Source organism: Metopolophium dirhodum, chromosome 1, assembly GCF_019925205.1.
Source record: "Metopolophium dirhodum isolate CAU chromosome 1, ASM1992520v1, whole genome shotgun sequence".
Taxonomy (NCBI): domain Eukaryota; kingdom Metazoa; phylum Arthropoda; class Insecta; order Hemiptera; family Aphididae; genus Metopolophium; species Metopolophium dirhodum.
Genome location: NC_083560.1, coordinates 50,020,395 through 50,044,134, shown reverse-complemented (window position 1 = coordinate 50,044,134; position 23,740 = coordinate 50,020,395). Strand labels below are relative to the sequence as shown.

At 30.3% G+C, this 23,740-nt stretch overlaps 1 protein-coding gene across 1 annotated transcript in view; it reads right to left on the bottom strand.

Annotated features, from left to right (window-relative positions):
- Positions 1-23,740, bottom strand: part of LOC132935533 (myb-like protein AA) — a 90,164-nt gene that overhangs the window by 64,604 nt on the left and 1,820 nt on the right. Inside the window, exons 2-3 of the mRNA XM_061002125.1 lie at positions 21,139-21,246; positions 12,207-12,813 (exon numbers count right to left, since the gene is read on the bottom strand). Coding sequence (XP_060858108.1) covers positions 12,207-12,813; positions 21,139-21,246 — 715 coding nt within the window. The remainder of the gene's footprint in view (positions 1-12,206; positions 12,814-21,138; positions 21,247-23,740) is intronic.

Here is a 23,740-nt window from a genome sequence, read left to right as displayed (position 1 = left end):
ACATATAGGTGCGGGTTTTTTTTATATCTGTAGTAGGTAATTATAGGTACATATCGTACGTAACAAAATTCACTCGTGCAGCGACTAGTTTAATTTATTGTTCACTATTATTGTCACTCGGTGTTGAAGAAAAACGATGAATGATTTAAAAAATCACATCACCTGAAAAATTGATATATATTACAAAGGTAAAATATAAGCAATTATATCTATAGTATTATAGGTATCTATTTTAAAATAAGATAATTTATGACTTATGTATTAACATCTAACGTAATATTACTATATAGTAGTTATAGTTAAGTTACATATTATATAATAACAATATATATATATATCAAACAAATGTGTTACCTACATAATTGTTAGTTATAACTTATAATTTATAGTTTAAACTTTAAACTTCAAAGATAGAGTCAACTCATCAAGTTTTTAGCAAACAAATAAGAAAATTTCAAATTTTTTAGATGCAGCTGACATGCAAGTATGTTTTATACTTCAACAATGCATAATATTATGATGTATCATAATATATATTGTATATTAAACCTACCTGAATAAATATTTAAATATTTCTAAATTTTAATAATAAAGGTATTTAATATTTTATTCGAATTGAATTTAAGTCAACATAGTTGCAGGATATAAATATCAAACATAATAATTAACAACTAATAAGCAACTTAAATTTAAAAAGTGAAAATATTGACTATTATCGCTTGACATAAATCATTGATTTTTTTGAGCAAAAGAAATATTGTTTTGATCACATGAATGAGTGGTAATAAAATGAATTAATAATATATTGTATAAAATACGATATGCCGCAATAAAGTATTACTATATTTTTTATATACGTATAGTATTTTATTTTTCCTAAATCTCCAAAACCGTATAGTTGTAAAAAATTAACGGTTTAGAATAAATACCTACTATGGCTGAAAGTGATCCGTATAACTATTTTTGAAATCAAATGAATCAACTACGAATATGGAGCGAGAACGGATGACTTGCCAAATAACAAAGTTTTTATAAATCCAATAGAAGAAATAAATAAGCCACATTAATAATCCACGTGTGAGTATGTACCATATACATGTGTTCATCCGAGGGACATATAATTTATTGATGACCTTGATGACGCAGGATGCCAAAAAAAAGGTAATACTTTACTAAGAGGGAATAAGGGCGTTTTGGCACAGATCATTGGAGCTTTTTGACGTTACCCGACAAGGGTCGAAGTAATCTTGTGGTCGGTTAATCGCAAGGAATTACGGCGCTTATCGGCGGTACTGCGGGTCTCCAAATGACCAGTAGTTGAACACCAACTACCACCATCACATATTAATCCTCGTTTTATAAACTACTATATGGTGTTTCATGCCTTGCATAATTCATGGGGTTGGCAGACAACCGATGACAAGACATATATACTCGGTCCACAAAACACGGTGTTCCAAATTGCAATGAAAGGTAGGAAGAGGGTAACACTAAATAAATCCTGTTTTATAAAGAGCCTGTAATCCGTTTCGTTTAACCCATGATCCCCGGTCTTAATTAAACGCCATGCAATTTAATGGCTCATTTCACCAATTAAGATGAACACAGTTGTAAATGTATAATAAAAGTTTCAACATTTAAAAATAATCTAAAACATACCTAAACGTATGCATTATGTAATACCTATATTTGGATACAAAACATAAACTAAAATAGTAAAATGTAATCGAATTGTTGTCATTGCTCATATTATAAATGCATAATATTGCAAGGCAGGCCATAAATGAGTTAAAAAAGCGGGTAAGTGGCTGTCGCTCTGCTGTACATTAGGGTAATGGGTGATGGTGTTAAATTTGAATTCAATGATATAAAATCATTGTATACGAAAAACGATTCTGAGCAAAGACAATCAGTGAGCCTATGGTATTACTAAGTATAATATTATTGAGATTAAAGTAATTTATTTTACTATCAGGCATTAGTATTTACAACTGTATAATTTTTGTCTAAAAAATTACTTTTGAAAATGGCATTGAGCTAATTAACCATAAAATATAATAATGTACTCTAAAATTTTCATACACCCACAAATACCTAATCATTTCAAACCACAACAAAATAACTAAAATCGTTATTCTTGGTTTTAATTTATGTAGTTTTGTCAACATTTGAACTTTGAATACTTATAAAACAAATCATGCATAATTGGATCTTTAATATTTATCGACAACTATTATAACAACTTATAACGAACCTTGTATCAAATTTTGAAGCTTTTTGACCAAACGAACACAATTTTATTGAAATTTACAGAATAAAAAACTGAAACAATTAAAAATGTCTATAAATAACTTAAAACGAGTCAAAATATTTGGAAATTGTATCATCTATATAAAATGATAAAATAAACGATTGATAAAAAATGCAAGTACCTACGGTTAATAGTTTTTGAATAACTACAAAATAAGAAAATTGTTGTTAATTTGTTATTTTACGGGTCCAATGTCCAATATCCAATGTCTAACTTCAAACACTCGTCAAAAATAACTGGATTTACGCTCACCTTTTTTTTTAAAATTTACATTAACAATAACTTATGAGAGATGTTAAATTACATTTCTAAATATTTTTACTGAGCAAACAATTTTTATCCAAAATAGTTTTGAAAAAACTAATAAAACTCAAAATTTGATTATGCCTATAAATAGTTCTTAAAGATTTATTGCAATATTTCGAAAATTCTATGGTGCATAGAAATTGCTAATATATTAACATTCAGTAAAAATGTCATGTATCGACGCTAATTATTTTAAGAGTTACACTAAAAAACCAAATCAATTTTTTTTAAAACTGGTTTTGCTTAAAAATCTCAGTTCATCGTTAATTTTTTGTATGTTCTGCCTGATGGTTTTGATAACTTTTTTGAATTTTTTACTTTCGACCCACCAAAGTACCAACTAGATTCACTTTCCTATCAGAAAATATGCTGTTGAAAAGATTCAAAGTATTCTTACTTTCCAAAAGGGACACAAAAAAAAAACACACACATCATTGTAAAATCAATACATTCATCACTCCACTCAGAATCTAAAACCAAAGTCAAGTTACTGTTAATGTTTTAACTAAAAGAATTTTTTTCTTTAAAGTATCTAACTTCTAACTTTACGAGTTATGTGTTTATTGATGATAATATGTATATCAACTAACTAATTTTATAGCCAAGTTAAGTTATTTTTTTCTTATAATAAAAACGCCATAGGTTTAAAATACATTTTGTTTTATGTAAATTATTCTTTCTACAGAAAAAAAATATGCCAATATATTATAATATTGTATGTAATTTAAATAATAAATTGTAGACTCTAAATGCATTTCTAAATGTTGATAGGCCATAGGGATCAAAATAGCGTAAGCACGTCATATATAAATTATGAATGCAAGTATAGAACCATATAAATGCCCATGGATGATTAAAATTAACTAAATACACTAACAGATAACCTAGTTTGACGGTTAAAGATACGTTGTTGCCATGATATCTTAAAAATTAACTGACCACAAACTAACCTAAATAACTTATAACTTTGGTAAGTAAAGTTCTAACCTGTTCTCATTTGATCTCATTGGATGGCCTCCATTCGTGTTATTTTTCTGTAATTTACTAAATATATAATATATTATCTTTACTGTATAATTCTGTTGTTGTGGGTATAACATATCAATTCGTGTATTGTACTTTGTAATAGATTTTAAATATCCAATTAAAAATAATTTAACTGATTTTTAACTAAATTCTTACAAGTTAAAAGCCCAGCCTTTTTTAAATAAAGTTATATAAATCATATAATATGTAAAATAGTTTTCAACTGTACACAATAATGGTATAACTACCAATAAAACGATAACAATATATAGGTAGGTAGTTACCTACTTGTAATAGTTGTTTCGCGTTATATTTTCTAATGGATTCAAATTTTTAATTATTAGTGTTTTCATAATAATTATCATTGAATCTTTGAGTTTGATAAACATAAAGCTCTTATAATAATAATTTAATTTTTTATTGTTAATATAGTTATTAATACATTTTAATTATGACACTTTTATCATTAAAATACGTGGGTGATAATATAAAAATGTTAAGGTAGGTTATGTTTATAATAGCTGATCATAAATTATTTAAACCACAAAATATGTCTTGCGAGAAGATTATTAGACAACCACGTCATGATATATTGAAATCGAAGGGTAAGTACCACCAGTCATGTATTTAATTTTGGGGCTGATCAAAATAATGAATATCCACAAGGCACAAACCTTGTATTTATTTTAAAACGCACATGCTACAGATGGTCACATCTTTCGTATTACAGAGAACTTCAAAACGTTCACGGAAACCAACATAATTATGACCGGTAAAACGTTTTTATGATCGTGCAGTTGTATTGAAATGGACGCATAATGCCACGGTTGATATCCTTATAACCTTATAATCCTTATACCGTTAAAAAGGCACCTTTATCGTGCAAATAAAATCACAAAATAAAAGGTCACAGAGAATTAGTGTGATTGTAATTTTAAAAATATCATTATACCTACGAACGTGCCGTGGACAATTCAAACGGAGCAAAAGCGCGTATTCCAGCCGAGTTTAAGATTACCGCAAGTCCAAAATAAATGAAACGTCGGTAATAGGTATTGTATAGGGACTAGGGAGTAATTATTTAGCGTTGACATATTATTCCAGCCGCGCAATAAAACCGATTCTATGGTGAGAGAGTAGTGGCGAGGGGAGGGGATAGGGGAAGGCAATATAATGATATTATATTAAGACGTCAAAAAATAAAAACATTGAAGAAAATCGAGATGTACGCGCGCGGCATACGATTCAATAACAGAATACACGATAATAAAACCAAGGTAGGTATATATAAAAGTACACGACGACACCACACATGACCGTGGTCGCGGTGGCGGCGGTGGCGGCGGCGGTGGCGGTGGCGGCGGCGGCGTTTAGCATTCTACGACATTCCACGACATGCGGAGAACTCTCCATCACCCACAGCTTGTTAAAAACCATTGTAAGACCAGAGCCGCGAATACTATTAAAAAAAAAAAATAAAAAAAAAAAAAAAACCAAACCAAACGTAACGAATGGATAAAAAGACGAAAAAAAAGAAAACCAAACGCAGTGAATAAAACAAAACGTGGAATAAAACGCTGCTCCCGATTGAGTGTATACGTATAGGAAACAAGCCAACACTATGCGCACGACTTACGTATTATAATACATATATACGACTTATATATTATAATACATATATACGACTTATATATTATAATACATACATACGACTTATATATTATAATACATATATACTTACATATGTATATTGTATATATATATATATATATATATATATACGACTACGGTACTGCGGCAGCGGCCTTACATTATAGTACGACACACACACACACACACACACTCCACACATAATAATATATACGCAAAATATACCTCTGATGCCGTGTACACTATACGTCTATACGTCGTCGTGCTTGACAATTTAATGTTTTGCGCACACGAGTCCTTTGGGACGCTCCGCCGCCGTCAAACTCGCGCGCGCACACCCACACCCACACACACACACACACACACACGCACACACGCGCGCGCGTGTACATGAGCAGTGCTATGCAAAACGCGTCGTGAAACAACGTAATAATTATTATTATCAACGCGACTCCCGTCCCGGTCCGTGCGGACGAGGTTCGAAATGACAGGACGACGTGTTCGGCCGCCGCCGACCGACGAAGACGACGACCGTCCGTCAAACGCCGCCGCCGCCGCTCCGGCGACCGACCGTGTATTATAATAATAATAATAATAATAATAATATGATGTAGTAGGTAGGTATATAATATTATTATTATTTTGTGTGCCGTGCGCTACAAGTGGCCGTCGCGGCGTTCCACCAGGTGTCAAGTCCCTCGACACTATATTACTATTATTACTATTATTATTACTATTATTACCATCATTGTTATCATTGTATTACGCATAATAACATAATATTTTATGATAATATTAACATAATGTTGTAATCACCGTTATAATATTATTATTATGTTTATTACGCTGCAGAGCGATATTCCCTGTGACCCATTTAGGGACATAATAATAGTATGCCACTGCACTGGTTTTTAATCGATCCGCCACTTCGCACATATAGAATTATTATATTATTATGATCGGCGGGGGGCGACATCGACACGCACGCCGTTCAACCTAGCGGTGTTGGGCAAAGACGACCAAGTTTATAAACGGAATTAATTTGACTTAGTGAAGTTGGGGCAGCGTCAAGTTTTAAGTTAACAGTTAATAAAACAATGCGTTCAACTCTAAAAGTGTAGCATTAATATATATATGGAGAGAAAAGTTACCTTTAATTACCGATACTCAGTTAAAAACCAGTTAGTTCATTTTTTTTTTATTACTTTACCTATAGTGCAACTTTAACAATTTTTCAATAATAATTGAAATTCCATCGTGCTGACCTACTACTTACTCCTTCTTATTGCCTTATCTGACCATGATGGCAGTGCAAATATAAATATAAAAAACTTCAGACAAAATTTGGACGAGCTAACAGAAAAGTAAAATCCGTTGGGTAAACTATTATAAGTTAATACAATTTTACATTTTTGACTACAATTCCTTTAAATGTATAATGATTTTACTGATTGCAGTAAAACCAGTGATTTGACAGCATATGATAATAATTAATATAAAGTACCTACTTAGGGTATAAAAACTATAAAATGATTATTTTGTGTTAGGTAGGTACTTGTGTAATAGTTCGGTTGTTATATGAATAATATGCGTAAATGTCATCGGTTTGAAAAAAAAAAAATAATTGTTTAATAATTTTATAAGAAATGCATGTGTACCCATGTATAACCCATCTGTTACACGTAATGGTTTAGACCACGGTTGTTCAACCCCCGACCCTCGAAAGCTAGTATTGAAAAACTAACTTTTTTCGAAAAATACTAAAAATTACTATAAAACGTTAGGGGATGAAAGAATGTTTAAACCCATGATTCAATTCGTCTTTCTACGTACGTATGTAGGTATCGTGTTTGTATAGCAGCCACAGCAAATCAGAATTCTCGTGGTGGGAGATTTTTTTTCTTTTGGCAGCCCCCAGTATATTTTGAAGTGTAAATATTGGCCCGCCAACTACAAAAGGTTGAACCACACTGGTTTAGAAAATTACGCGTTTATGTATCTAAATCAAGGAATATTTTTATTATTATTTAATATTTAATATTTAATTGTTCGTTTTTTATTTAAACCACAGCGTGTACAGCATGAATAACAAAATAAATACCTAATTAATTAATGAGCTATGGTTTGTAGGTTTGTTAACTGGTTAATGCCTGCCTTTGTTATTGATTATAGGAACAGCCACTCCAATTGCTGCGAACGTCGTAATAACTAATAGCTGTATTATAACGACTTAAAATGAATTTTGAAAGCCCGTAGAGGACATTATTATGGTGTAGGTAGTAATTTCATCGCATAATTTTGCGAAAGAAACTTTATACTCGAAGCTCGATGTATACTGTCGTTAGTATAACAGTTTCTTACGCTTTCGAACCCTAATAATGAATGTGCTTTAAATTTCGTTGATTAGACTCCAATAATAACTAAAATCATTTTAAAATCACAAATAGTCGGCATTTTTTGAAAATTCTTGTCAAATGTATTAATTATTTATAATTTGATGAACCACTTAACCAAACAAACATTCCAGTCCAAACTAAACAAATTTTTTTATCAAAACAAAAAACCAAAGTACAACCATACCAGATAATTTAATTGAAAAATTTCAGATGCTAAAATATATGTTTTCGTTAACCACTGGGAATTTGTAAAATGTATCTATTCTATATAGATATAAAACTTTTAGAGCATGTCTTAAATTCAAAGTCGTAGAATAAATTGCACACGGTAAAACAAATAGCTTTCTAGAAAACAATAATCTATATTCATAGTCACTCAAAATATAAAAACTTAACACGATTAAATATATATGAATAAAGCCTTTTTTTGCAAGAAAATTATTAAACACTAAATCTTAAGTACTATATCTAAAACTACACATTTGATGACTGCATAATATATTTATTATCCGCAGTTAAGTGTTTATGCTATACAAGTAGATTTAGTTAACAAACACTAACAGTTAATCTTGTTGTATATAATCATCAAATTTGTAACTCGCTTTACATGATTATATTTTTAAGTGACGTTGTATAGAAAATGTCTATTATTTGATTTTAAGATGTATATATTATGTCTAAGTATATTATACCTAGGTAACTAATTTACAAGTTACTGAAAATAGTATAAATAAAAGATAAGACTCGATTCTTATTCAAATAAGAAGCAGGGTTAGCTGGATTACGTTATTTATGATTTTCCTTGTTGTTTTAGATAATCTTGTATTCCTACTATATATTTTATCAAGTAGGTATAGTACCTAATGCTTGCGTTTAGTTAGACATTCGTAATGCACATTGCACAGAGTTAATATTAAAATCACCGAATTAGTTTATTTTTATTTTGCGAAACACAGTGTTTGCACAGTTTTAGATTATGCAGGTTGCCGGTTTATATTGTTAATAATCATTATAGGTATTTTATTTCTTATTAAAACTTGAAAGTCTACTTCATAGTTTTTTACATTACTTTACTGGTTGCCATAATATTTTTATAAGCATATTTATTTATATATTATATTTGATTATCGTTTTATTTATATAGTATATATGTTTCAAATATATTATAATATATGTATTAATATGTATTTCATTTTAATTTTTCGATATTATAAGAAAAAATATTTAATAGTGTTTGGTTTATTCAAGTAGAACTGTAGAAGCTGTGCATAATTTAAGAAATATTATATACGTTAATCCGTGTACAATTTATTTGATCGTCAGATGATAAACTGAGTATACCCATGGGCATCATACAAATATAAAAAACTGCAATTATGGTATTAGTGATCGAATTAGTTTAAAGTTACATTATTTTATTTCTTATTTACTGTTTTATATACTATTAAGATGAATATGGAGTGAGATCAATAACTACTGGTTACTACTACTAGATATTAACCATGTATTTCAATTGCATCGATGTACACTGCAAAGTGCAGAGTACTAGGCGTACAGTATATTCAAGTACACTTCTATGTACTGCATCAATAGGGTGTTAAGTATCATAAACAGCTTAATAACTGCATGCCGACGAGGGGAGCTATTAGTGTACACGAATGACGATGTATTAAGTATATCCCATAATGGCATAATATGACTTCGACTTGTATAATAATCCGGAAAGCTGTTGCCAACGGAAAAGAGAACGGGACTTATAATTATCTAGCCAAATTCTCCACTCGGACGTTTTATGAATACTATAATATATTAACGTGTCAGGTAGGTACCCTTTCGACTGAATGGGTATACCTCGATATGAGAAATTGCCTCGCGGGTCTCGCCCGAATAATCATTTTGGAAATACGGTATGAGCCTCCCCATCGGCAACAGCAACAGCTGAACGCAAGCATAAGTTTTCGTCAACTGCTGTGTAAGAACAGAATGTAGACCGTATGATATATCGAAGAAAGGCTCCGACTCGGCGGCACAGTAGTTGTAGTTCACGGTGCAATTTCGAACGCGGTTATCAAAACGGTCATTATAAACCGACAAGCCGTTGTCGTGTCCAGTTTGCAAGAGACAGACGGCCGACAGCGGTTTTTGTTTGTTACAATGCATAACGACCTGGAATATTAGCCACTTGTGTCGGTATACCGGTTAAGGGACACCGGAAGTCAGTTGCATGGAAGTTTTGTACAGAGAAAGGGGTAAATTGTACCCGTGTAATAGTTTGCGTTCAAAAGTTGATGTTAACCTATAATAAAGTTTTCCGGCGACACATGTGCTATTGATGAGGCACGTAATGTCACGCTTGTTAGTGTACGCCCCTCCCCTACCGTTCACGTCGCTATATATACCGGTTCACCCTTCAATCTCGTTACCGGAAAGTTTTACACAAAACAACAAGATTATCTGTGAATTCCTACGATATACGCGTTTTCTCCGACAAACCATTAAACTCTATACAGGTACAACAGACTATAATATGTCTGAAAAAAAAAAATGTGCAAGACCTACAAGATCACAAACCGAGAGCATATTATTATAATGTTGTTTATATATAATTTATATCACGCCGTACATCGTATTTGTATATTTTTATTTTCCCGTAACCCAGTGTGATGTGTGAACCGTTCAAACCGTTGATAATCGCAGATCTCTAGTTATTATATTGATTTAAGTATGGATGTATTGCTGCAGATACTGCAGTTTTGTTTGGATGCGTTTTTTATTGAATAATATTTAATAATTATTTGTAAATTGCTCATAGATTTTCACATAAAGTTAAATATTACTAAATAATATATGTATATATAATAATTGTATTATACCATTAATATTTAAGTAATAACTAAAAAATTAAAACGTATAGGTATACCTATAGTTGGTCTGCAGTTGAGTATATTATGTTTATTGCTTATAATTATCCTAATAACAGTATAATACTGTATTATGTGTTTATGATAATAATGAATAAATATAAATCATGTCAGACATTCAACACCTGAATTTTGTGTTTAAAGAAATATATGTATATATATTATAATATTAATTTAATAACGTTATATTAATATTATAATCACGAATAATTTTATTTTAATGTTATAATAATATTATTAAACATATATTTGCTGTATAGCTATAGTCATTTTTGCTCTAAACTTATAACAGTATACGTAAATACAATTTTAAATAACTACGCAAATATAATGGAAGAATCTGTGTACTTAAATCATTATCATGTCATAAAAAAAATAGGTCCACATGTGTTTGTTTAGCGAATCAAAACATTTTGTTTTTCGAAATGTTTACTAAGGATTTTTACATTGCGCTGCTAACTTGCAATCAAGAACATATTATCATAACTCAATCCCCGTATGGAATACGCATAATATTATACTTGGTATATCAATTGTCTTGCAATCACTAAACGTTAAAATACTTCTACATCATAATGCCATGATTCATGATACTGTAATCCGATGTAATGTGATCCGATACTGTCGAAAAGTGATTGCAAAATAACAAGATTCACGCGTAGTACGTACCTACTTACATAGTATACATAAATAGACGGATAACCGTAAGTTATCTATACGGCACATAATGATATATACGTTACAGAACTATGAAACATTAATACCCAAGTATTACCTATCTACGCTAAGACCACGCGGGACAGTATGACGAAAATTACCGGTATACCGCAATATGCGTTAGGTACATACCATTGTATGTTATACGGGTTTTCAACGGTAAAACTATATCGATCGTTTTTCCATTGCCCACAATAATACTACTCGTCCGAGACCGACAACAACGGCTTTCTACCCGAGTATTTCGCGGGCGGGGTCGGTCGTTATAATATTATTATTATATTATATAGACATATAGCATTACGCCGTCGAGTCTATATCATACACTCCGCGACTATTATATTATTATCTGCCTATAAACGCACATAATAATATTATACTACGTTCACTTCCGAGTTCTCGGTCACCCCCTTCGAGTGCCTACTACTATTATTGTTATTATTATTATTATTAAGTATACGTTAACCTGCGCGTACGACTGCTGTCTGCTGCAGACGACGTATGACGACGACAACCCATATCCAGGGGCATAATATAATATTGTCGAGGGGTGTAGCCCCTCTTAAGTAGGTACGGTATACGCTGCGGTCGCTTGTCGTGATTATACTTGGTATAGGTACTTACTTACCGAAAAACAAACGAAATTCGCGTGCAAAACGGGCGACGGACACGATATTATATTATACGCGCGTATATCACGCAAACGATATCACCTAAGTCAACGTTTATCAAATAAAATTATGGCCCCCGGATTCCGGCGCGATACGAACCTAACCAACTGCAGTATAAAACCTCGCCAAGACGGAATCGCTTGGGACCGTCCAATTTGTCTGCCTTGCCGAAGTTCTTGACTGTACTTAATATATAAAATGCACTTACTTCTGATCATCCTGCCGTCTTCGGATACCGCACCGGAACTCGGCGTGTCCCTGTCCGAGCACTCGTCCTTGTGCTGCTGGTGCATTGTCGCAGCGGCGCTGGACGACGGCGGCGACACGGGCATGTTGCCCGGCGAACAAGGACTCCTCCTGGGCGGATACGGAAACGACGGCGGTACCGGTTGTTGTTGTTGCTGCTGCTGGAGTTGATGCTGCTGTTGTTGATGATGCTGTTGGTGCGAACCCGGCGGCTGCTGCTGTTGTTGTTGTTGTTGTTGTTGCGCCGCTCCCTCGGCGTGCGACGCCTGTTTGTCGTCCATCTTGTAGCATTTGGACGGCGGCGCGAACGCTGAAGTGAACCCCTTGAGGCTGGCCGCGGCCGCAGCGGCCGCGTGATGCGAATGGTGTTGGTGGTGCGGGTGTTGGTGGTGCGGACTCGGCGGGCCGAGCGGTTGGAACACGCCCGCCGGCGAAAACGACACCCGCGGGTCCAGCGCCGGGTGCAAGAACGGCGACTGCAGATGGTGCAGCAGGTGCGCGGGCAGCGCCGGGTAGTTCTCCATGAACCGCAGATTGAACGGGCTGTGTAGGTGCTTGAGGTCGTGCATCTGTCGACACACATAACAACAATACGTAATCGTGACGGCAGGTACAGTGATTTTACATTTGCATATTATTTCAAAGTCGCGAAAAACAACATAGCCAAAAAAATTATGTTTAGGGGTAGGTACCTACGATAAAGACACGTCATACACTAACGCGATGATAATATTATATTGCCAGTGAACGATAATAATTTTGAAAGGCAAATATCTCATCGTATCTCTCTATTCGTCTTGGAAAATAACGCTGCAGCATTTGGGAAATAATAATATTTTGTGAATATTTTGAAGTGCTTGAATAATGAATTTGACAGTTAATATTGCATAAATATTTTCTTCCATGATAACATTGTACTATATGATTGCATAAAAATGTTGACTAAATATTTTTATAAAGTTTCGATGATAATGTTTTTTGAAAATATATGATTAAAATAAATTAAAATTTTTTTATAAAATATTTTCCAAATATGAACTTCTCGGCCAATGAATATAACTAAACTATTTCCTAATTATCTAAGCAACTTTTTAAAATATTAAATATTAAATATCTTATAAATATTTTACTACAAAATACTTTATAAATGTTAATAATTTTTATAGATTTTGTCAAAATTTGAACATTAATTGATTATGAAAAAAAATCATGCATTTTATGTATCTTTAATAGTTTTGAACTGCTATTATAAAAACTTATGAGGAACCTTGTATTACATTTTCTTGACCCCAAAACCCCAGATATTTTTTTACAGATATTTATACAAAACAAATTGAAAAAATTGAACATGAAAGTAAATAAATCAAAAAGAGTTTAAACCATGATAGAAAATGGTCATACCTATAAACATTTGGTGAAAATTTTAAATATCTTCGGGTTTTCGTCTTTAAATTACAAAAAAAATAAGAAAACCATTCAATGAGAAATCATAAATTTACCTAGTGAATATCTAATATCGTAAAAATATGCACTTCAAACACTCATAAAAATTTGATGTGATTTTCCGGTAAACTTTTTGTTCCATTAAAAGTAGAAACATTTATATGAGGTGTATTAATTTTTCAAATCTTAGACATAAAAAGGACAATTTTGATGAAATTCTAACTCAAAATAATTTGATAATGTTCGTGATTTTGATGAATTTTGTCAAAATTCTATCTTAACTCTAAAGTAGCTCATAAAAATGATTGCAAATTCACACTTAATTTTTATTTGTATTTTCCTAATAAAAATTATTATAAGCCTTTTATTATATAATATACAAGTTTTTTGGCACAGTAAAATTATTCGTTGACAATAATTGTAAAAAAAACTTAAAAACATTTATCATGTCTATATAGATATAAATAGTATACAGGGCGATTCACCAATCATGCTCGCCCCTTTTTTCTTGAATAATGCAGTTATTCAAAATCTGATTTTTGGAAATTTTAAATTTACTTGAAGGCCATAATTTCATATTCTTAAGATTTTTTGTGCTACTCAAGAACTGTCCTATGGAGATACAAACTTTTGTTTTTCAAATGAAAACACAACTTTTTAACTGTAAATTATACAGTGGTTACTTTTTCTGAAATATTTTACGTATCAGAATCAAAATTCATACGGGTAGTTTTTGAGATATTCAACTTTGTGTTCTACGGATAAAAGGTCCATGGTAATAGGTTTATAAGATATGGAGGTTATGGTGATTTAAAAATTGTAATCATTAATATTAATCTATCAGTATTAATCATTCGTAAAAATGGCCCAATAGTAGGTATAATAAATACTAGATCCAGTTTTACGTCTATTTTATATTTATGTAAAACCATTATTAGGGACTATTATCCTTTTACATTTTAATAACTAAGAAACTACTCATTCAAATTTTGAATTAGGTACATCCACATTTAAAAAAAAAATATCCACTAAATAATTTACAGTAAAAAAGGATGGTTTTCATTTCAAGAACTGAAGTCTGTGCCCTGTGACTCCTTAAGTAGTACAAACAAATCAAGAATTTGAAAATATGGTGAATGAGTATTTTAAAAATTAAAAAAATCTGAATTTAAATAAATTCATTATTAAAGAAAAATGCTTAGTGAATCACCCTGTATATAGCTCAAAAAGAGTCAAAACATTTTGAAAATTATAAAATGTTTGTGGAAAATGGGGTATAAACATTTGGTGAGAATTTAGTAAGTTAAGTATCTATGGTTATTCGTTGTTGTTGAGCTACACAAAAAAAAAAACAAAATTAATTTTGTTGTAAAATTGAAGGGCTCTGTGGAAAATCCAGACAACAATATTTAAAAATAATATACAGGAATCAATTTTGTAGCTACCTGGAGCTCCTGGTTTTAACCATAAAATCAAAAACTGGACAGCTCCAAAATATATCTTATATTACACGAACTGATTGTATTTGTTTGATTTTACACCGATTTATCTAGATTTTTTTTCAGAATCTAAATATTTTAAAATTATGAAGTTATTAGGGTTTTGCATAAAAATTCTCGTTTTTTCTAATTGTTTTTCTCTACACTTATATACACTAAGAATTTTTAATTTTGACCCTTAAACGTAGTAGGTATTAACTAACTATATTCACTTTTATACCGGAAAAAATGCTGAAGTAGAAAGTAGAAAATTAAAGCCCCAAAAGGCCAAAAGATTATGACAGAGGAAAAAAATCAATGCATTCATCGCTCCACTCAGAATCTAAAATATAAAGTTGGATATTGTGATATAGAATGTTAATGATTATGTATAAAGTAATAACTAATAACTAATAACTTTAGTCTAGATCTTTTCTCTTAATACACCTTAAATATAATGCTAAAGTTTTCTAAAAAAACTTACAAATACTCTCTTCAAAATTAGAAAAACATGCAAAAATAATCAAAAAATCTCAATATAATAAATGATTTAATATTAAATTTATATTGTACCTAATCTTTTTTACAATAGTGAGGTATACACTTGCAAAATGAAAAAATTGCACTATAGAAACAGTTAAAATAGTGTAACTAATGGCCTCTGTTGTCGATGTTATTTTGATCAATAAAAAAAAAATAGTGTGTTTTGTGTTGAACAGTTCTATTTTTATCAATTAAATTAAAAGGTGTTTTAAATGAATGGATTCTTTTATTTTATTAATCTTAAAAACTTAAAAACAAAAACAAAACGTTAAATATTTGGACTTACCTAACCAAAAGCTTGGGGACACGGACATGTCACCCCTATTCTCAAACCAAACAAGAGCGGGTTTACAATAGAACGATATTGCCCTACTACCCTCCTTAATATCTTATGCAAATTACTTGAGAAAATGATTAATCGCTGTCTAATTTGGTTCCTTGAAATAAGAAAATTCTTCACCATAGAACAAAATTACTTCCACCAAAATATAAGTACCTCAAATAATCGTATGAGTATAAAAAATGCATAGATTGAAATAGCCAAGGAGAATAAAAAATAAAGGTATGATCAGCTATGACATTGCCAAAAATTATAACCCTGTCTGGAGATTTAGAATAATACACAAACAAAATAATGTAGTACCCAAAGAGGAATTGTTTAACTTTATACACAATTTTTTACATGGTCTCACATTTCAATTAAAAAGGTCAAGATACCCTTGGCGTATCTACCTATAAAAGAAAATAGAGTTCTCGAGGTTAAACATTGTACGTAACCCTTTTCTTAATCACCATTCAGAATATTGCAGTAATACCCTCTCTAACCCTACGATGGTTAGAACAAATATCTATACTTGTTGCCAAAATTTCGTGTACTCCGCTACGAATTTTTTCAACACCTAAATGCAATTATAAAAACCTTAGTGAAAAAATTAAGCTTCAAACACGTAATATCATTAGAAGTTAGAAATTTCCCGTCAGGGTCCATTTCACCAGAAATTTATCTCGAACTTTACCAGCTTCCTAAGGAATCTAATAACTAATCAAATCTACTTGTCCAAAATTGTATAACGATTATTATACGATGAGCTCAAGCCCTCTCACTCAGATGTTTACAGATGCATCGATAGTAGACCATATAGAGTCGGAGCAGCAATCATTTGTTTGATACTGAAATTCAACTAAAATTATTAAATAAATGCTCAGTATATACTGCAGAAGACTTTTAGCAATACTTGAGGCCATCAAATGTACAATTAAATCAGTTTAAGATAATCGAGTCCTACTCAGTGACTCTCTTGGTGCGTTTACCAGTAATCACAACACTTACCCCCCAACCGATATTGCATGAAATGTCCATAATAACTTATGTGGATTTCAGGACACAGGAATCCTGATATCGCTGGCCGACCAATTTGCTAAACTTGCTCACGTATTCTCATTATACTTAATCATTTTACTTAAACGTTCAAAAATTATAAATGAGTTATATACTCTCAAATTTTTGATAAATTTGGTTGAAACTAAACCAAATTAAAGGTCATAATCATCCCCTGGCCATCCAACAACGACTTATCCAGAAAAAAAGAAACAATAATCAACCGACTCAGAAAATAACACACAAACTCGCCCACCGTACCTTATCTCAAGGGACAATCCAGCCATCCAAAACACATGTGGCGAACAACTCGCGGTAAAGCCGAAAGTTTTCGTAAACAAAAATGCCGTTTTTTCTAGCAAGAATCGGAAGAAACTCTTTCCTCTACCCAACTCAAAGTAACTATTAGTCCAGACCACACTGCTATACAATCAAGTTATTCAAATATCTCAAACTTTCTAATCTGTACCTACCATAACATACAAAATGTAACGCAATTTACATCTAATTGCTTAAACTAACACTCTATTTTGTTATCTATACAATGGCCGTAGCTATTGTCGATGCGTTTAATAAAAATAAAAATTATATGTACAAACAATATTATTCTATTTTGTGCATTTACGCATCAGGTTCTGATCTATAACCTAGGACAAACCACAAACATAACTGATTATGCTACTATAGCAAGTATAATATATGGTATAGGTATACTATAAAGTTTTAATTATTTATGTTAAACTGCATATCGTTTTCTAAGAATCACACGCTAAGTTTAACTATAAAATAAACATAGGTACCTATATTATTTACTATATTTTAATAATTCGTTAAATTCAGTTTAATACAATAAAAAGTATTAAGTGTACACTTACAGTTTTTGTGTGTCTAAAGTTGTATTAAAGTCAAAATGTTCACACAAAAAACCAATTATTTGTACCAAAAAATTGTGTTCTAAAATTAAATTGACGTATTCGTGATTTAATGTTTGTAATTAATTGTATATTAATCATGAATAGTTATATATAATTATATTACTATATTTATTATACATAATTATATATGATTTTTATTTATTTAGTGTTACATAATTGTATAGGTATTAGGTACCTACATAATAATATTATATACCTACTCATAGCACAATTAATTTAAAGTACTTAATTTCAACAGTACTAATTAGCTCAGTATACTCATAATATTATACCTACCTATACATCACAAATCAAATATCCAAATAATCACAGATCAGATATTCAGCTATACTTATAGTGTTTGTTGATTATTGCCACTGACCTACACACGCGTTCAAAATTGGATTTAACATTTAGTATCAATACATTATTAATGTCAATAGTATGCATTGTAATACTTTTGAAATATCTTCTGCCGAAGTATCGATTCATTACAATGAACATTTGAAATTTGAATTCTGTCATCATGTATACAATTTTATTACTAGCTTTATTATACTGACCATCAGCCACAAAACTATTATTAGCTACTATAACATGCAAATACAAGCTATGTTTTATGCAAGCGTTTTATTAATCAGCTACAAATTACGATGATATTAAATTATAAAGATAAAATTTAATGTTACTTATACTATTTATCGACACTAACTCAACCTTATAAAATTTTATTTTCATTATTAATTTATAAATGTAATTTGTCCATACAACTATTGTAATCAAAACCTAAAACAATTATTGTGTATTGTAAATTTAAATAAAAATACTATTATTATAAGTATAATACAAAATGCAATTATCGTAATGACACTTTCGTGACGTCAAACGAGCATATACAATAATTTATTAGTATAATTTTCAAACAATAATTTATGCAAATTCTCGACATAATTTATTTGGCGCGAAACACGTACAATATCTACCTTCTATTTTACATTTTAATTTTTAACCAATACGTTTATATTTGGACAAATGCACCACTGCAGTGTCATACCTACAGTGCCTATTACAAGGAAACGATCAACGTACATATAGTAGTTGCTTTATTTGAACGCGAAAAGGGTGGCGGGTCATATGCAGTGGACAAGATTGATTACAGCGAATATTGTGTAGGATAACGAGAAGGAAGATGTTGTGCCAGTGATAACAACGGCGAAAGTGAACGGAGTTTTAGAAAGATTTACGGATCGTCGACAAGATAAAAATGCCAGAACAAATGGCCACATACCGAACCAAATACTATTTGTATGGAAATAACACAAATGTTTACATAAAACATACATGTACATGATTGTAGCCTTGCGCAAATGGATAAATCCTTGTGGATTTGCACAGCAGTTTACTGGATACCTAAGAGGGTTGGCTCAAAGTTACAGAAAGCCTAATAGTTTTATAGATCATACTGTCATAATTTGTTAAAAAAAAAAAAACTCTTTTTACCCGAAATGAATTCATCGACTTGGCGTAAAACATAATACCTAATTATATTATCGTTAGAAATTAATAATTATTGTTATTGGTAGTATAAATTTGGTACACAAAATATAGTTACATAACATTATCTTGCTCGTATTCGATTGTATTTCTAACAAGTCATTATCTAATTATGTAATGATTGATTCAACACCATTCATTGTTTAAATACTTTTTATCGTGAACACTAATCTAAAATGTTTCATAATGTGTATTAATGTATAGGTACTCTATAATATTTATCCACTTATAAGTTATATTATACTATTTTTGTAAAATTAAGTACCTTAGTATATTGCTATTTATCAAATATTAATATTTTCGTATTATAAATATAAATTAAAACAAATAAAACATTTTACATGTTCATAAAAAGTAAGTAGTTTAACAGCATAAAATATAATACTTTTCGTTACATTAAATTATCTTATCAAAGGTTAAGGCCCTAATAATTCTAGTGATTTGATGGGTTGAACAACATTTAGGTACCTAGTACCTACCTACTTGAGAAGTTCTTGACGGTAATATTAGGTATTTTTCAACAAAAAATCCTTGACATGGTCATGTATTTATACAAATGTACACAACAAAAAATTGTAATTCATAAACAAAATTAGGTACCTAAGAAAACTTATACTTTTTTTTATAAAAACAATATTATAAGAACATCAAAATTGTTTTAAACCAGTTAGTTATTCAATAATTGTTAATCAGATTTTAATATTACGAATGATTTGATAAAAAGTTTATTTTGAATAAATATTGAAAAAACTTCAATGCCCATATAGTTTGTATTCATATAATACTGTTAAATGTATTATTTTCAATACATGTATTATACCTACTTGGTACCTTTATACATAATTTAATATTTATTTTCATTAATAAAAATACATTAGGAATTTCATATTTACATATAATATAGGTATTACAAGTTAGCTAATCAACGACAAATTATGTAGGTACCATGGAGAGTGGATAACTCGTATTCTCGTGTTGGCTTAATGAAAAACGGTAAAATACTGTATAATATGCTTTATTTTGTGGTTTTACCTTAATTTTACAAAAAAAATAGTCCTAAATATATCTATGTTATGTTGATTCCTAATCATGGTTCTCTATGTAACCGTGTTTCGAATAGAAAATATGTAGTTGTAAGATCATAAACTACGTTTGTAAAGTATTATAATAACAACGTAATATAACATATTGAACTGACTATTTTAAATTTTTATCATAGTGTTATCTTGTTAATTTTTGAGTTTTAAAATAATATGTTTATTTTTTCGTGTTGTAATAATGCCATTAAACAAAAAAAAAAATGTTTGTAACTGAATAATATGTTTTATGATTCTTAAACATGACATCTAACTAGTTATCAATACATTACATAATTTTTAAATCGATTTAGAACTCGAGAAGTTCTTAAGTACTTTATTTTAGAGTGGTGACATTCCCATTTGTTAAGCTTCAAAGTAAAGATAAGCTATATTATGTACACTTATGTAGTGTTGTAATTTAGTCATATTGTACAAACTACAATTTATTACTAGAGAGCTTTTGTTATCGTTAATTAGTGTATAGTGAAAATTGTATAATATTTACCTGACTAAATGGTCTGTGTAATCTGATATCTGGTAAGTTTGTCGGTGTTGGAAAGTTTACCAATGACGATGATGGACTCGGGCTTTGCGAATACGGTGAATGCTCCATCTGAAAATAATATTAGAGTATTAATCGTTTAATAGATAATAATAGTCCATCGACTTAGCGAAAATTATCGGGCGAAGACTGTTTATCATATTAATATATCCCACCAGCCATGATATTACCAGAAAAGACTTAGAATTAATATTATTAATTATAGGTATACAAAGTTATATTAATACCTACCTGTTACTATTTATCGTATTGTTTTATCATCGAAATGTTATTATTTAGTACCTATTTTATCATTACTTATACTTATGCCTGACACGAATATAATTGTTTAGTATTATAAAAATACTGTAAGTAAATTTTATAAACTATCAATAACCGACAATTTATCGTATGAATAAAGCAGGCAACAATACATATTTAATGATCTGAAAACGCGGATAGTCGTCGTTGAAATTGAAATGTCTAAGATATTGAAAAAGTTATAAAAAATAATTGCCTAAATAAGTAGATACGAATTGAATAGTTCTGTAACTATTACACCATAATAAACAGTAATTCGCATTATTTGTCCCTTGCATGGTAAAGTGTGCACAATAGTATAATGGAAGTATGAAGAAAAGCAGAATAAGGCATAAGCATATCAACACTACATAGACGTGTGGTAGTTAAAATCTCAGTTTATGGTTTCATTGACTCATAAATATATCATGTGTATTTTTTTTTCAGTGCTCTAATTCCAAAAACGGAAGTGATGATGTTTTTCAAGGTGTATAAATGTTTCAGGGTCATTATTTCTGGATCAGAACCGAAACACGACATTTTATATATTATTGCCAACTGTGAGTCATTAAGAGTTGTGAACCAAAAGCAAGAGACAAACTATATAAGACAAACGGCCATATAAGATAATACAATATTTGACTAATTTTTACTTCAACGTTTGTTTACTCTCTGAAGTTAAATTAACTCTCCGTCGTTGCATATAGTATTGTTCATGTTGTAACTCGATAAAAGAAATATAGCTAGGTAATTAAAATGAGTGTTCCATTCCAAATAATTACTAAATTACAAATAATAGGCCACATCGGTTAAGAGGTAAAGCAATATATAAGTAATATATTTATTTATGAAGGAAACGGGACGAGCCCAATAAAGTCACTTAGGTAGGTATAGGTATAGTTATAGCGGATATAGATTAAATAATTCATAACTTCGATATCTTTCCATATCTAGAAATGTCCTAAACTCGTATTGCACTATTTCCACTACAATCTAGAGAGTAGAAGTACCTATATAGGTATAATATATTATACGAGTTAGACGAAAGTATACTGCCAATCGAGGTTTTCTAAATAACTCGTAAAATGGCCAATTAGACAATTCCATTTATGCATCCGACCATCCAGATGTTAATTTTTGATTTTCTTAACGAACTATCTATGCCCACCAACTTTTAATCGGTGGGCCCTCAAGTTGTATATATTCTCTGGTTGGCCACCGCCCACCATAATTAGAACTTAAATCAAGTGTACTAATAATGTCAAAAACTTAAATTTATCATTTTTAACCTTATTAAATGCGTTAAAGCATTACATATTTTTGATTTCTTAACTGTATTCATAACACTGTTTACACGACAATTTTTATGTTGATTGTATAGTCTATTAATTACTTGTGAATATACTGCAAAGTAGATACCATGATCTATAATTGACGATTAGAGTCAGATCTACTAGATTTAGCATTCCAAATGAAAATATACGTTAATACATTTAATTTGTACCAACACCGGTAATTTATTGTACTATTAAAGTAACTAAATTACCACGTAAAATAAATTAGGCTTACCTACCTACTAACTGTTATAAGACGTTTGAGTAATATTTAAGACAGTTTTAAAATATAGTTTTTTCTTTTAACAAAGATGAATTTGTTTTGAACAAATAATTATTATAAACAAGGGTAGATATAGACTAAACAAATAATCAAGTAGAAATCAGTCTACATATTTAGTTTATTTTAGCTTATTATAGTTTTTATCTAATTGTATGTAGGTAGACGATATTTTAGAGTATTAGTATAATGTATAACACTATTTTATCCACCACTTTTCAATATAAAATTAGCATGTTAACAAATATTTTAGTTATTGAAAATAGAGCTACTTTTAAATACAATCATCCTGTTTTGTATGAACGAAAAAAAACAAAAACTATATCTAAAAATAATGTAAACAATATAATATGACAAGGCCTAAAAGTGAAATAAGTATTAAAGTCGACATTATGTTTAGTTACAACAAGTGAAGTATTAAATTAATTAAAACAGAAAATTAGAAACCTACAGTAGCTGTTCGTGGTTTCAGAAAATAAATGAATTCCAGATTCAAATATCAAATATTATCATTACTGATAACCTGTCTATAACCTACTTAGGTGTTTTGGAACTTATTATCTCATTAAAACAAGATAAATAGTGACTTATGTGTTGTGAGTAATTCTATAAAATGGTTATAATCTTAAATTTTAAATTATATAGTAATTTT